The following is a 16449-nucleotide window of genomic DNA, read 5'->3' on the forward strand; positions in this document are numbered from 1 at the left end:
AGCTCTCTTTTTTCTCCTACTATATCACCATAGAAATTTGGTATCTTGCTCATTATTAATCTTAAGTAACTTTCTTGCTGACTGATGTCGAGTTTTGGTCTCCTGTAGGTTTGGTTTGAGGACTCTTCTGTGCAACTTGCATGTGTTTATTTTATAAAGTTTGCTTCCTACTAGAATTTATTTACATACAATTAGAAGTTTATAAGACCTTCTCATTCTTATGGGAATGTTTAATACAAATTCAAATAACAAATAGGATATTTCTGTCTCTGCACTAATAAAACTTATCATCTTTAATCCTACCTTTTATGATATTCCTTGCACTTCCTTGGCTACATAATTTGATTTTATAAACTTTGATAGCTATTTACATATGTTAGGAGCAGTACAAATAACAATATTAGTTTCTTGTTTTCCCATTTACTAGCTCTTGTATTTTATTTCTATTTGCACATTTCTCTTTGATATTCAAATTTATACTTTATTTGGTGCCATAAGGTTGCCATGCTTGATGCCCATTATTACTTATTTTCCCTTCAGACATGCCTCCAGTCAAATCAGTGACAAAAATGCTTTTGCTCTGTTGTCATGGAAGAAAACTGGTTCTGCTGAATAGAACTGATAACGGGAATTTTTTTCATAGTATTTATTTCTGAGAATCCATGAAGACACTATAAATCATTAAAGTTGTCTCATTTAGCTACTATGAGATTATTCTGAAATTCATGTATTTAGAAAATTTCTGTTAAATTGCATTTAACTATTTTTTTTTTTTAAATTTGCTTTTGTGTATGCTACAGAAAGTTACTTTGTACAGCATGGCAAATACAAATGAAACTTGTTTTTCTCTGGGTCCTTAGGAAACATACTTTTTAAAGCCTCACTTTTTTCTTCATCAATGTGAGGCAGTAAGTGGAATTTTTCAAGGAAATAAAATTACTTTAGCTGTGTAGTTTAATGATTTCAAAAGAAAGTACTACAAAACTGCAAATCACTACTTGCAGACAACTTGTAGTTCTGTTTAATGAACCTTCTTATTTTCCTTGCATAACTTACAAGATAGGTACGGATTTTACACCTCAAATAAAAATATATCTATACCTATTTCTCCTCTGTGACTTGTGTGAGAATGAAATGAAATAATGAAATATCTCTGAGTGAAGATGTGAAAGAATAAAAATGTGTGGCTGATCTAGTAAACTCATAAAATCCACCATAAAATCTAACATATGCATATATTGTTCATCTTTTCAAATGATCCACAGCTTTTTAAGAAATAGAGAAACAGCAAAAGTATTTCTATCATTCACATGAATTTAATGTAATATGCATAAGTGTTAAATTTTATAATCATTATAATCCATTTTCATTTTGGTCTCAGCAGACATCTATGGGAATGTAGTTTCTTTGTTCATTATAACCCTGCCCACATTTAACTGCAATGAGTAACTTTATTCAAGTTTCAGCTGAGTTCAAAGATAATACTTTTTCTCACTTTTGGAAATAATGTGTTGAATACTACTGGTAAATCTATGCACCACCGAGAAAAAAATTCTACTTGATTTCAAAAATACCATCATTAAACTTCTTGTTCATCTGAGCTGAAACACAAGTTCTAAGAGGTCACTGGTGACTGCAATGGGCATCACTGTGGGTTTATTCACTTTTAATTTATAGAACATATGAGTTATATATTTACATTTACATTTACATTTACATTTAGAAGATATTATAAGAGTAAATTTTCAGCAGTGTCTTATTTGTGACAAGTACTTTTGAATTTGTCAGAAATTCTTTGCCAGTTTCATTGGAAATAAAAATGTTTCAAAAAAACTATTGGAAGCAATTTTATGTATTTTTTGTTTGTTTAATTTCATCTAAAATTAATTTGATTAGATCTATAAAGTATATGTATTCCTGCACAGGTTCATATCATAACATACCTTGAAAACCTAGAATCATAGAATGGTTTGGGTTGGAAGAGGCCTTAAATATCATTTAGTTGCAACCCTTCTGCTATGGGCAGGGACATCTTCCACTACACCATCTTGCTCAAATCACCATCCAACCTGGCCTTGAATACTTATCTGAGCAGCCTGTTCCACTGTCTCACCACTCTCACAGTGAAGAAATGCATACCTATGCATTTGAGACTAGATAAAAACCTTTCACCTTATGCCTTCCAGTCTTGCAACTGTGTTAAATATCTTCTAGTTATTAGAGGATAATTATGTAGGATTACAGTGTCGAGTAGTATAATGAAATTCTATTGGGTACTTTCCAGAAACACCCATCAACCATTCACACAATTCTACCTTTAAAACATCCCATATAAATCTGTTCTGGTCATATGCGGAGATTTAGGAGACAAGGTAATAACTTTTCCTTTCATTTGGTTATGGAAATATAATTATTACTTATGAAATATTGCATCTGTGAGTACTGGTAATTTAAAAATAGAAATAGAATAGAAGGAAAGCGTGATGAGTTTGAAGCCTGTGTGTCTGAGCAAGTCCAGGTCTTTAAGTCACATCAACACACATTCATGACTGTGCTAAAAAGGTCTGACACATGTATCAGTGTCATATACAAATGTGGATGTGGTTTCTCACCACTGTTGGCTTGTTCCTCATGGCACAGAGCAAGGACAGTGTGGCTGCTTGGCTGCATGTCCAGCTCCAAGTAATTTACTTCACACTTTAAGTCCTAACATGTTAGAGCATCTCTAACATCTAAAATAGTGGTATGGATAATGATTCATTATCTATAATGATTCATTATTCATAGTGAATCATACTCCAGAGGCTTTTCTCTACTAATAGATGAGACCCTAAACTGTTAGCTCAAACTTACTCTTTAACTGTTTGACAGCTGAAGTTAGATAATATAACTGACAATTCTGGTGATTTCAAAGGTTTTTTTAAAATTGTTAAATTCATGTTAATCATGAACACAAGAGTCATCTGATTAAGGTTTAATCAAACATGAAAACAGAAGATACACAAGAGGTAATTTCACTGATTTCACAAGGAGTGAGTAAAGGTGAAAAGCTATTCTATAACCTTCTATTTCTCCATTTAAAAGTTAGATAACGGTTTTTACTCTTAATGAAATCACAATAGCACAACTAGATGATGAAAAAAATAATAGAAAAGAGCTGGACATCTCCACTGAATCTGTGGATTCAGTGTTAGCCATGTTGCAAAATTCCATATTATACTTTTGTAATCATAGTAGAGCAAATGCTACATTGTGGGATGGAGAAGGAGTTGAACTACTACAACTACTAAATAAGGACAGCAGTAAGCTCTGTTGTTCCCTCAGCCATCCAGTGACCCTTTTTTCCTATTCTCTGTATCACACCCTATCTCAGCTTGCTGGCTGAGAGCACTCTGAACTAAGTGGACATCCTTCTAAAAAGTATTAAAGACATAATGTCAGAAAAATTTTCATCAGCCTGTGACGTGATCAAGGCTCTTGAGAAGAGAACCTGAAGCAACTTGAACAGCAAAAGATATATGACATCTGCTGTGTTAGTTTGGGGGATAACACATGAAGAATCCTCAAATTTAAGATAGAGGAGACAAATGCTTTGAAGCAGAGAATTTGCCTGAAAAAGTGACATGGTTTTGTCAGGTGTTCATATGCATTCCCAGGGCCACAGTACACTGCGATACACTGTCTCACTGTGTTTACTTTCCCTGTGTAAAGCTGTTTTATAAACGGACTGTCATGTCATTTTAAGCTGTTTCAAACATTGTCCAGGTAGAATTTTTGTATCTGGCACATTATCTAAGATTTCCTAACTCTTCTGTACAGGTATGGCCAGTGTATGTGCACAGATCAGTTCCAGAGAAATAGTTACAATGAGTCCAGGACTTCCAGAAACAACTGGTCTAGTGCCAGTTACGACACACATGAGCACCACATGTAAATCTGGTATGTCTGCGGGGCACAAGATTGCTTTGAACCTGCTGATCAGCTATAGAATTTGAAGACAGTCAGTGTGACAGTTTCTGGAAGTGCTGGATTAAAGAATCTTGTACACATAGTATTATATGCATTTACTTCTTTATGGGAAATCCTGAAGAGAAATACAAAAACAGTAACTCTGGGGACCTACTATTGACAATTGCTAGAATTTGTTTCCTTCTTATCCTCTAAACCTCTGACACAGAGAGAAAGCCTATATATGTGCTTCTAGATAGTAAGTTTGGAATAAAATATATATAAATAAATAAATAAAAAGTGCTCCTCCATCTTTAAACCTAAAGCTGTGTAAATTACCGAACAAAGATTTTAGTAGCATTTACAATTTTGCTTTGATGGTTGTAAGACAGAAATGGAAGAGATCAGTAGTACTCCTTCTTCAAGAATGACATTCTACTGATGATAACTTGCAGTTTGGTGTTTTGTTTTGATGTTCCACTTTCCCTATGCTATATGGTAAAACCAATTAAACCAATGTTTTTAGACGTAAGTATGAAGTATTTAGTCACAATGAGGCAGAATGAGGTCTGGGAGTGCTACTTGAGATTTATCAAAATATTACATTACTATGAATTATCGCAATATTTGTAAAAGCATTATAAAGTGTATGCAAGAACAAGTCCACTTAAAGAGAGGCAGAAATCAATCCAGCCTGAAAAACAGGAACAAAATCCAATCCTGGTCTAGCACCTTATGACATAAATTCTTATTCAGTATGAGCTAAAAATGAACTTTAGATTGATGAAAGTCTTGGAAAGATTTATTTGACATAAACAATATGTGCTGTCAAAGACAAAAAAATCCTGGATCTATTCCTGTCTTATATAAACAAACTCAGCTTGAAGATGCCACATTGATGTTTAAAAAGATTCCTTCCTCTCCTCACAAGTTTATCTCCAGGGGAAAGGACATTCCTACTTATAACACTGACAAATGCTGTTCTTCTGAGACTGTTCATTTCCCTCTTGGGATTGTTTTGTCATCAGTGAACTTTAAGAGTAGCTTCCAAAGCTTCCAGGTTTGGCATCTGATAGAATTAACAAATTGTTTTTCCTAAAGTGAGAAGTGGTGTGAAGGAGAATGGAGGAATGGGAGTTTTTGTCCTATGGGACTTAGAAACAAATAATTCTATTCCAGTTTTTGTCTCTATCCTGCAGTCTGATTTGGGGTAATTCATTCAATTTTAGTTCCCTATGCCACAGCTTTGCCATTTTATGTCTCTTTGACCTGTAGATGAAAAAAAGAATACTGTGCTAAGAATTGCTTTTGAGAGTGAAGTCAAATTACTACCTGTGCACTTCTACACTGTGAATTTGCTTAATATTCAATGACGCTAAAATACTAGCGCTTCTTGTCCCCCTAGTAATTCTCTTGTATGCAGGAAAAAACCTGAATACTTGAATCCCTAGTTTGAACAAGGAATTGGACATATAGCATCTAGAATCATCTGCTCCATTTAACACAAGCCAGGGATCTTGGCATGTCATTAAATTGTAAGTACCACAATACATTTAAAAGACAATTCAAAATTAGCTTTATCTTTGTCTGCAAATTGTATATTAAATGTGGTTAGAGTTCCACAGCCCTCCGACCTTCATTTATCAATGCAGTGATCCATTATGTAGTTTTATACTTTGTTTTGACCAGCAGATCCCATATAGGTATGTGCTACTGTCACAGGATTCAGTGGAAATGAAAGCTGTTAATGTGCTCTGAATGTCCTTAGCATAGAGTCAGGTTATCGGTAAAATCAAATGTGTTTCTATATGTCACCATTGTTGTGGGCAGAGGCAAGAATTGTTTTATGTTCATGGAAAAGTACAAGACTTAATAATTTCCAAAATAATACCTAGTAAGGAGCAGCTGCTGGAGTTGAATGGCCATTCCACTCCAGACATTTCTGTTCTCTGTCCCTTGACTGCTAACCCACTGTAAAAATCTGCTGACATATCCCAAAGAAATGGCCAGCAGAACTGTCATTCTTGACCCTAAAAAGTGAAGCTTGTTTTATATCACAGATGTTAGCATTATTTTATGCTTATATTTTATTCACATGTTTATACTAAATAACAACTCAGCTGCTGCTTACCACCTTGAACCCTCACTCATTCTGATGACCCTGGAATGCAGTGTAGTGCAGTTAACAGAAGTTAACTTTAAGTTTTTTACAAAATGTGGTCAGTGCATTAGGTCTGCTACTCCTAAGTATAATACCAGGGCTGGAGTGAGAGGTAGATTCACAGATTTATATTAAGGAGATTTATGTCAGAAAATATTTTGATCTCAGAATAGCTGTCTGCAGACTACACATGAATACCCACTCTGGATGAGTATAAATAAGGTAATATTAGATTTGCCAAGATCAGCCAACAAAAGGCTAAAAGGTAGGGAGAAAAATATGGAAGACTCGGGGCATGGTTTTAACAGGTGGGCTGAAAGGAAAAGCCATATTTTACAAATTTGAAAGCAGAGAGGGTTAAGTTCTGTTCTTTGCAGTTAAGAAACAATATAGTACAACACTGGAAACTTCTGTTCACCCATATTGGGGGACCAGATGAATAACTTCATATGTTAGCCAGAGAAGTGTACAATCTGTATCTGTGACTTATTGTAGGATTATTGTCCATGACTCTTGTGGTCCTGGCAGAAATCGCATATAGCTAAAGTCCAGAGGTTGAAAAGAAAGAAACCAGGTATTATAAAACCTTTGAACGAAGATGCAATTCTTGACTGCCTTTAACTTTCTTCTTTTCTGAAATTGCTCTCATCCTCATTATGTTGTTTGCCAAATACAGACCAGACCTCACAGAAACGTCATTTCAACATGTGGCCTTGCAAAGCCTATTACATCTGCAAAAAGATATGCAATGACTAGAAGCCTTCTTTATAGCCATTACGCCATATCAGTGTCTTAATAAGTGACAGCAGAAAAATAACTTCTTCAATTACTTCATGCAGTTCTCCACAGTTCTGGTCAAATGCCCTTCACTGGATCATAAAGATTTTTTATATTGCCACTTTGATCTCTGCTTAGATATCCAGCTCTGGAGCCCTCAGTACAGGACAGACATGGACCTGTTGGAGAGGGGCCAGAGGAGCCACAGAAATGATCAGAGGCTGGAACAGCTCTGCTGTGAGGACCGGCTGAGAGAGCTGGGGTTGTTCAGCCTGGAGAAGAGAAGGCTCCGGGGAGAGTCTTTCAATACTTAAAAGGGACCTATAAGAAAGATGGGGTCAGATTTTTTCAGTAGGCCCTGTTACAACAGGAGGAGAAGTGCTGGTTTTAAACTAAAAGAGTGAAGATTCAGGCTAGACATGAGGAAAACATTTTTACACTGAGGGTTGTGAGACATTGTCCCAGGTTGCCCAGAAAGGTGGCAGATGCCCCATCCCTGGAGACATTCAAGGGCAGGCTGGACGGGGCTCTGAGCAACCTAATCTGGGTGAAGATGTCCCTGCTCATGGCAGGGGGGATGGACTAGATGAGCTTTGAAGATTTCTTCCAACTCAAACTGTTTTGTGACTTTAACCATCAGAAACATCGTTTAAATGAAAATCAGGTCAAGGAGATAAAAAAAAATTCCTATATTCCATGGATTTTAAAACTTTGAGATATTTATTATTAGAATTGATTCAGAGTTCTTTGCTTGAAGAGAACAGCTTAGAAAATTTCCTGCATTAAAGTCACTATATTTCATTCACTTTTGTGACTTAAATATATGCAATCTTATCTTATTTTTATTTGATTTCATTCAGAAAGCAAGATTTTAAAACAGACTATGAGCTGAGTTCTTGCAAGCCATATTATAGATGGCAGAAATGTTTATTACTGAGCTATAAATCTCTTCAAAACAATGTTTACAATAGAATTATTAAAGCAACATTAACTATAATAGCAGGAACAATGTTTCTATCATAACATTCTTGCTATAATTCAGTAATAAAAGCAAGTCAATATCTCTATTTTATTCTGATATTTAAATAAGGATATTTCACAGTAAAAACATAGTCTTGACATTACTAAAGTGAACTCAGCTAGCAGTTAAAAAGAATATTGTTATATGGTGTAGATGTTACTACCATGCAGAAGGAGCACAAGTATAAAACAGTCTCTCAAAAATACAGAAAAACAATATGGTTTGTAAGAAATATTGTCTGTCAGCACTGTTCTCTATTGATTCTTTTGATTAAAATCTCGGTGTGTTCATCTATATTATTAGAAAATGACCATAGTGAAAAAAAGGATGCATAAAATTCAATTTTTTAACAAAACAATCCTTTTGGCAGTCTACCTGCCTCAGGGATCCTATTTTAAAAAGAAAGATTGAAAACTTTGGTAACCTACAAGTACAGCAATAGCCCACATACTTTAATTTGTTCTAATGAGAGATAAAATATGATTACTCACTCAAAATTGGCTGTTGGCACTGTCATAACACAAACTTTTTTTTTTTTTTCCCCAGAAAAAAAAGTGAAATATGAGTTTTAAATTGAGAACAAAATAGAAGCTCCTGTATGATGTGATGTACAACAAAAAATGCAGTAAGGGAAAGGCTGAGGTGTGAGGGTCAGGTAGGGTGAGTGCATTATACACAATTGGAGATTAAAAAAAATCCATGTGAAAGAGCGGGTGTAGAAGGTTATTTGAAAAGGAAAAAAGAAGTCAACCTAGAGTTGAAAGAAAAAAAGAAAAGAAAAAAAAAAGAAAAAAGTGATAAATTTCTGACACTTCCTTTCTATAAAAGTGATAAATTTCTGACACTTCCTTTCTATGCCTTTCCTCTGAGGGTAAGGTCTGTGCTCACCGAGAAGGGTTTTAACTTACTGCTTTTCATGTGAGCTTGGACAAACCAATCCTATATCATTGTTTAACTATGAAAATTTGTTTGTTTTGAGGCTTTAGAAATCCCATATATTTCCCTCTCTGCCCTCTTTCAAGTCCCATGTTAAAATAATAGTATTAAAATCACTTAAGAGGAAGTCTTAAAGAACACTCGGATGACCATCACTGGAAGTGCTTCACTAATGAATACCTCAAGTGGTGGGGACAGAACTTACATGTCCTTTGATCTGTCAGCACCACTACTTTCATATCTTTTTAATGGAGATCAAAATGAAGACAACAGAATTCTTCCATTTAAAAAAGTACATGGAAAAAAGAAATGAAAGAATTAACCAGTTGCCTCCAGATGTTCTTGGAAGCAAAGTGAAAATGGCAAACTTGCTATCACAGAAGACAGTGACCAAGAAATGGCTTTTCTGGAGCAGGAAAATCCAGGAATGCTGTGATTTGTGCAAATGTCAGCCGAGGAAATGATGGCTTCTTCACCAGAACTTACCCAAAGAACAAGGTCATGATCAGTCTTCCTGATTTACATATTACACTTAGTTTCTGACATTGAAATGATGTACTTATTAGAAAAACATCATCTGTACAGCAAACAAAAACCTCATTAACAATAAGTTCATTTATTTGTTTCTCCAAAAATTTATCTTTTCTTTTTAAATAACAGAGGATAAAAGCAGTGAGAACTGTGTTATTCACACGTAAAAATTCATCACAACGCTGGTTAATTTTTTTTAATATAGATGTTTTGAATTATTACATTCAGTAATTTTTGAGAAGAATTTTTTTAAACTTATTATTTAAACAATGCTTAATGTAAATCTTAATCAAAATTTGCAATTATTTAAATTTAAAAGAGGTAGCTCTGTTCTTATGGAAAATTTCAAAAAAATAGAAGATGTTAATACTGTTATTTCCAGGTTGTTGTTGTTGTTGTTTTTTTAAATAATTCTTTCAATAAAAGAAAGAAATGATCCCCTGTCTTCTTAGAAAACAAACGAAAATTCAGGTGTTTCTATTTAAAATGTCATAATTAAATGAGCAGCGGAAAACAGGTCTGTATGCTATATATACAGATATATATGAAACCTAGATGTAACCAAAACACAAGTTGTGCAGATATGAGAGTGAATATGGCTATAAAAACAACCCTTCAACAAAAGTAGGCCAGCATAAGCACAGAACACAAATTATGATACATCACTAATTGAAAAATGCAAACTCTGATATACAATCCAGTAAATTTTACTTGACTCCTCTGTATGTTGTGTCTTCTCTTAGATCTCAGCATTAAATCATGGATATATGCAGTGATTTTTTAGCCAATGACTGATTCTCATTATAAGCAGCATTATCTAATAAATATAACATCATTTGAGGTATTTCACTCCTGTGAATTTCACCGTGAATTCTTCAGCAAAGGCTATTTATAAGTGGCATCAGTAACATAATATTTTTATTTGTAATTGGACCGGCTACACATTACTTGGGTCAGAATAAAATGCTTCTCAGAATTTCTGTCTGTCAAGTAATTAAGACATTTGATTTTACTTTGTAGACAAAAGCTGCACAGCTCCAATTTAATTCCTAAAGCCACAGTGACTGGCAGTTCTAAATAAATACTATTAATAAATCATTAATCTGTAACTAAAGACTAGGCTCTTTCTGGAATATTTGCCAAATGTCTGCTCCAAGAAATCTCACTGGAACGTCTGTCATTTTCACAATTGCAGCAGAAACAGAAGAGCAAGTGTTTCAGACAGCTAAATTAAAGCATGAGAAAAACAGTAGCACACTGTTTTTAAGACTGTAATAATTTCTGTGTTATTTACAATAAGAATTCAAAGTGCCAAATCTCAAAATACTAAATAAAGAAGGAAGAAATTTGTTGCTGATTCAGTTTGGTAATAGGGATCCATGGCAGTGTAATAAGAAAAGATTCTTAAAAGCTATTGGAGATAAGAGATGGGGACAAAAAATTAAAACAACAAAAATGAATAGGAAGTATGATGCATTTCTACCTCCCATCTCAGCCTTCAGGTTTCAAATGAAGCCAGAAATGTCATTCATGTAATTACTACCATATCAGGTTGAAAGTAATTTCAACTCAGCTGATTTGATTGTTCATTAATGGCTGTGAAAAGAAGATAAGGAATGTGCGTTGTAAAAATAGCTACCCATTATAATAGCAGCAAATGGGATCCTTTTAGTAGATAACCTTAAATTCCTTGATGGTTCAGGTGTTTGTTGTGGTTTTTTTTGGTTGGTTGGTTTGGGGTTTTGTTTGTTTGTTTTTTTGAGAGTTTTGAGGGTTTTATTAGTTTGTTTTGTTTTAGTTTGTTTTTTCTTTTGTTTGTTTATTAAAGGTTAACACCAAATATGAACATGGAAATAAATTAATTGAAGCCTTTCCTGTCAAACTTCACCTTTCTTATGTGGCTGTTTGAATACTGACTGATTCTTTGAGAGGGTTTACTAAATCTCAGGGTGCTGATGATGGAAGATATCAGCACCTGTGTTTCTTGCCTGTCAGTGATAGTTGCAAAAGACAACATGTGGCATACCTCCTCTTCAAGGGGAAAGTGATAGTTGACATGTAATCTGTCAGCAACTGTAATTTAATTCCAGCAAAATGAAGAAAACAGAAACTAGCACATTGATTAGTGCTTCAGCCATAGCCAAGAGTCTAAAAGGGCCTGGTTGCCAACTATTGACCTTGCAAAAAATTGTTTAGTGCTGCTGACAGGACAAAGCCTGGAGCCACCAGCCTCTACAGAACAGCTCTTTTCTTCATATAGTTCAGAATTTCAAAGAATCATTCCATTTATTGCTTTTCTGTCCTCTCCCATGTACCTCTTTCCTTATCTTTCCTGTGTAAGACTTGTGGTTTACCCTACAGAAGTTCTTCCCTCACATGCACTTTCTAAACTATTGCTTACATTTATGTTAGGAATGATTTTGCAGAAGTCCCTGTCACTGTCTAATGGCTTCCCTTTGTGGGCTGTGGGCTATGGTCTCCCACATATTGTTTGGACTGGTTTGGCTATCTCCCGTTTCTCCTTCAACTTTACTGGACCTAAACAGATACAATTAACATATTTTTTCAGAATTTGTCTGTAATTATTTATGAATACTTCTTGGTGACCTGCTCACTGACAGTATCTGTATGTTGGTCAAACAGGAAAAACAGGCAAGAAAGAAAGCAAGTTTAAGACATATCTCATCCAGCCAGTTAACAGGAACCATTATGAGAAAAATTTGAAAAAAAAAATTCAGTGACACGCAAAGGTCAAAATGACTATAAAACCATTTTAGAAGGCCTCTCAGGTAGTAGATGCAGGGTTTGAAAGTTTGCTCTGGAAAACCAGACCTGCTGAGCAAGTCTTAAAGCTCCTTTCCTCTTATGTTTTGTTCCTACTTAAGTATATAAGTAAGAGGAATAGGTATGGAAGATATGGTATTCCTCAGACTAATTGATTTATGAAGTTCCTTTACAGGAGTTCCAAGGACAAATCTTTCCACTGTTTCTTAATCAAAACCAGGCTGCAAAGAACCTGTATGTGCTTTGGTAAGCTATGAACTAGAAAACCAAGCAGGATATATGATATTGAGCAGCATGACTTTGGGGAGAGTGGGGAAGATGTCCAAAAGGAAAACCACTATAAAAAGGAAATTAAAATAATTAAATACGGTAAGATTTCTTTCAACATGCTGTCCCCACCCTTCCACCCACCTATAATTCTATGTGTTTCTGAAAAAAACCTGCCCTTTATATTTCTTCACATATCTCTAGTGAACCATCACTAATGGAACACCTGTTTTTAGCTACATACATGTGTAGCAGGTGCATCACCCAATTCAAAACACCAGCAACTTCTAGATCGATGGACCACTATGGTCATGTAGACGCCCCTTAGTCAACAGACAGCAACCTTAGCCAATGAAAAACTTCATTTGAGAGAAGTTTCTAGGCCACTGACCATATATGTCCACATATCACATTTAACTCAGGCAGAAAAGGAGCATGCTATGAATCCCATTTTGAGTTGGTCCTCCTCAGAGCAGTGAGTCTGCAGTCAAAGACTGTCCCCTTGTGTTGGGATGCTGCCCAAGGAAACCTCTTTGAGGTCTGAGTGCCCTTGCTTTACTGATGAGTGATTGCATGTTCTGCATTGCCTGTGAGAGTCCTCATCCTATGAGTGAGTGAATGTGCATTTTGAATCATCATGCAAAATTTTGGGGATTCCCTGAGCTGGAGTCAGCTGTGTAGTAATTAAATTCCAATGGGTATCACAAACCTGTGGTTTGCAATGTTGTCCAAGGGCTGAATAATTTTGAATAAACCCCATTTCTAGTTGTTTTCCTTCTGAATGATTTTAGTTATAACAAATTTGCTTTTAGTTCATTGCCTGTCTGGTGTAATTTTTGGTGTACCTCCGTGACATGTACAGAAAAAAAATAATGTCTTTGAATCAGTAGAGTTGCTTCTTAGTTCTGACTGTATACTACTCTTGCCACTGATATTCTTGGTAACAGTAATAATCGTAACTGCCACAACAAAATTGAAATGTTATAAATTTCATTCTATATTCTGTAATCTGAATAGTATATAGATGTAATTTCACTTCTTAATTTGTATGAAATAGCAAAGAGGTATTTCTAAAATCTTTCTCTCCCTAAACTGATTTATCAGTAAACATAAAAACCCCCTTGGCATAAATACTAAACACCTAGTTTAGTAGTGCTATTTGGTCAGGTAGAAACCAGAGAATTGCCATTGCCATAGACTGTGTTAGGCCATGTTTGAAATATTACACTCTTATCTTCATCTATAAACTATGCATTTTGGGGGAAAAAAACCCCAAACTACTAATTGTATTTATTCTTCATCTATGAATTTTTGGCAGAATAAACTCTAATTTACTGTTTTATAGTATCAGTGAATAAATGGGTAAGTCTGGTAAAATTTTCAATTTAAAAAGTTCCCCTTTTTGTTTACAAGGACATTACTTTTCATTTTTACAGAGATAATTTTAACTCAAATGAATTACTATCCACAGAAATGCATGGGCAGGGAATTCATAATTGGCTACTTAGTCAATTGGTTACTTCGAGCGTGCAGTAAGGATTGTCTGTGAAAATGAAATCCAAGAAAATAATGAAACCACAAATTAGGCATGTCACATCTTAATAAACAATGGTGTCTAATTATGATAGAATCTGGACTTACTTGCCAAGTGCAAAACACTCCATCTTAACAGTAGTTCCCCTTGCAGCTGTAACTGTGTAGGGAAAATGGACTTCAATTTTTGGTTCATATTCCCCCATCACACCTGGAAAATAAGGTATGTTTATGTATGTTATGTTATGTATGTTTAAAATATGAAATATCATCAGTTTTCCATTTGTTGAGATTATCACACAAAATCCCTGCGGCTTGCTGGGCAGCCAGCGTTAGATGTAGGAATTGGTGGAGAGAGCCTTCTTTGATCTGATGTGTTCTGCTTAGGTCCAGTACATATTCTAAAATGCTCTTCAGGGTTGCCAGCAGCACAACAGTGAGCTTAAGAAAAAGGATTTATTTTCTCAAAATTAGTTAATATCTATATTTTGAAAGACTAAAGCAGGTAATCGATTTTAGAAGGGTGAGTATTTTCACAGACCAGAGCTCTGTTTACTAATGCAGTGACAATTATAACAAATAACATATCACGCTGTGTTTGACTGATGACCTTCTAAGCTCAGCAAGGAAAACATGATGTAAGAGCATTTGTGTATGCGGATACAAACAGAAATCTGCAGACACATACAAAGTTCAGTTATTTCATTTTCAGTGAACTTCTTAATTTGGGAAATGATTAATTTTATTGAAACAACATGCTTATTATAGTAGGATACAAATAGGAAAACATCAGGAATGTAAAAAATCTAAATCTTGAAATCAATAGAGTTATGTGGAATTTGCTGTGGAGTAACTGACAGCTTTGGAGAGTTACAAGAGTTTAGGAAATGAGAAATGATCAGGGAAGGGAGACAGGTTTTATAAGGTGAGGCGAGAGGCTTGTGTTTGATGTGACTTAGAAGAAATGTCATAATAAGAATGTCAGGAGGATAATGTGACTAACAGCTGTGTTTGGTTAGATGGAAGGTGGGTTACTGGGATAAGCAATACTCGGGAACTTAAACAAAGAAAGAATGATGTGGATTTTTAGATGAGGAAAACTGAACAAAATCTGACTTGTGGACATAGTAGCAACAAAACAAGTCTAGTTGAATTTGATAAAAATCAATCAAGGTTCTCCAAAGAATTCTAGAGCAAACAACTAGGAACAAGAGAGGTAAAGAGAGAAAAGAGGTATCTTATGCAAGAAAGAGAAAAGCAAGGAACATAACCAGGAACATGGAAGTAGAGGAATATGAGATCTGCAACTAAGAGAGCAGCTGGCATAGATAGATTGGAAAACAATGCACAGCATATAAGAGAAAAAAAAAAAAAAGGGCTGAAATGGTAAAACAGGTAAAACATATACTTCTAGCCTTTCAAATGTTCCCCATGGACTCAGAAATTTCCAGTGGGGCTGTGCCCTCTTCCTCCTGCTGTCCCACGGGCTCCTGCACCTTGGTTCTGGGAAGAAGTCTAAACATATATGCATTTAAACATGTCTTTAGGGCCTTAAATTCAGTTAAAAAAATCTAAATGTTTCTGATATGTTAATCAAGTACTAATAACAGAAATAGAAAGCATAAAATGCTTTTAATTCAAACAGTTCAATTCCATAAATAATGTAGCTTTAGAAATAGCAATAGCTTTCTTTTTAAAAACATACTCATGCAAGTATTGCATGTAGTAGTAGCAGTGACACATTTTTCCTCAAAAACAGAATTGTAGAATTATCAAGTGTTTTGGGTTGGAAGGGACCTTAAAGATCATCTAGTTCAAATTCCCCTGCCATCAGCAGGGACACCTTCCACTAGACCAGGTGATTAAATCAACATTTTTGACATTGATTTATGAACTTATGGAGAAATACTGCCCCTTGAATGTAAAGGCAAATGCTGAATCAGTTCTGTCATCAAAGATGAAAAAATATCTTTTGGGTAGAAAAAAGGAAATTAACCTTTGTGTTGTGGTTATTGAAATAAAATCATGGCATCGACCACATTGTAGACGAAATTTTCCCTAGCCTAGACTGAAATCATTCCTAGTCTAATCTGTCATAAAAATATATTCCCAGTGGCTTGTATTATGTCAGTAAATTTCATAATTTAATTACCCTCCTTGCGACATTTACTGTTTTCTGGCCTTTTTATTTGTGATTCTGAATACCAGTTTAAAATTCATCTCAGTTAGGTCATTCATAACTTTATAAGATATGTCATAGCCCATTTTAGCTGTCTTTTACAGACTGAAAAATCCCAGACTATTAATCTTTCCTTACAATGAATCTTTAATATACTGATATACTTGCAATCATTCCTAGTGACAATGTTGCACTGTTTCAGACTTCATTCTATCATTTTGAGATGGGAAGATGAGAACCCCATAGCAGTATTGAAGTTGTAGATTTTTTTTTTTTTCTTTTAGTCAATTTACCTTTTTGCACTTGAGCTGA

General features: G+C 34.9%; 1 protein-coding gene across 2 annotated transcripts in view; it reads right to left on the reverse strand.

Annotated features, from left to right (window-relative positions):
• Positions 1 to 16449, reverse strand: part of CNTN5 (contactin 5) — a gene marked incomplete at both ends in the record, with an annotated part of 369931 nt that overhangs the window by 137515 nt on the left and 215967 nt on the right. For both annotated transcript variants that reach the window (XM_080353816.1, XM_080353815.1), the window contains one exon: positions 14067 to 14169. In XM_080353816.1, coding sequence (XP_080209942.1) covers positions 14067 to 14169 — 103 coding nt within the window. The remainder of the gene's footprint in view (positions 1 to 14066; positions 14170 to 16449) is intronic.

Source organism: Nesoenas mayeri, assembly GCF_963082525.1.
Source record: "Nesoenas mayeri genome assembly, chromosome: 1".
NCBI lineage: Eukaryota > Metazoa > Chordata > Aves > Columbiformes > Columbidae > Nesoenas > Nesoenas mayeri.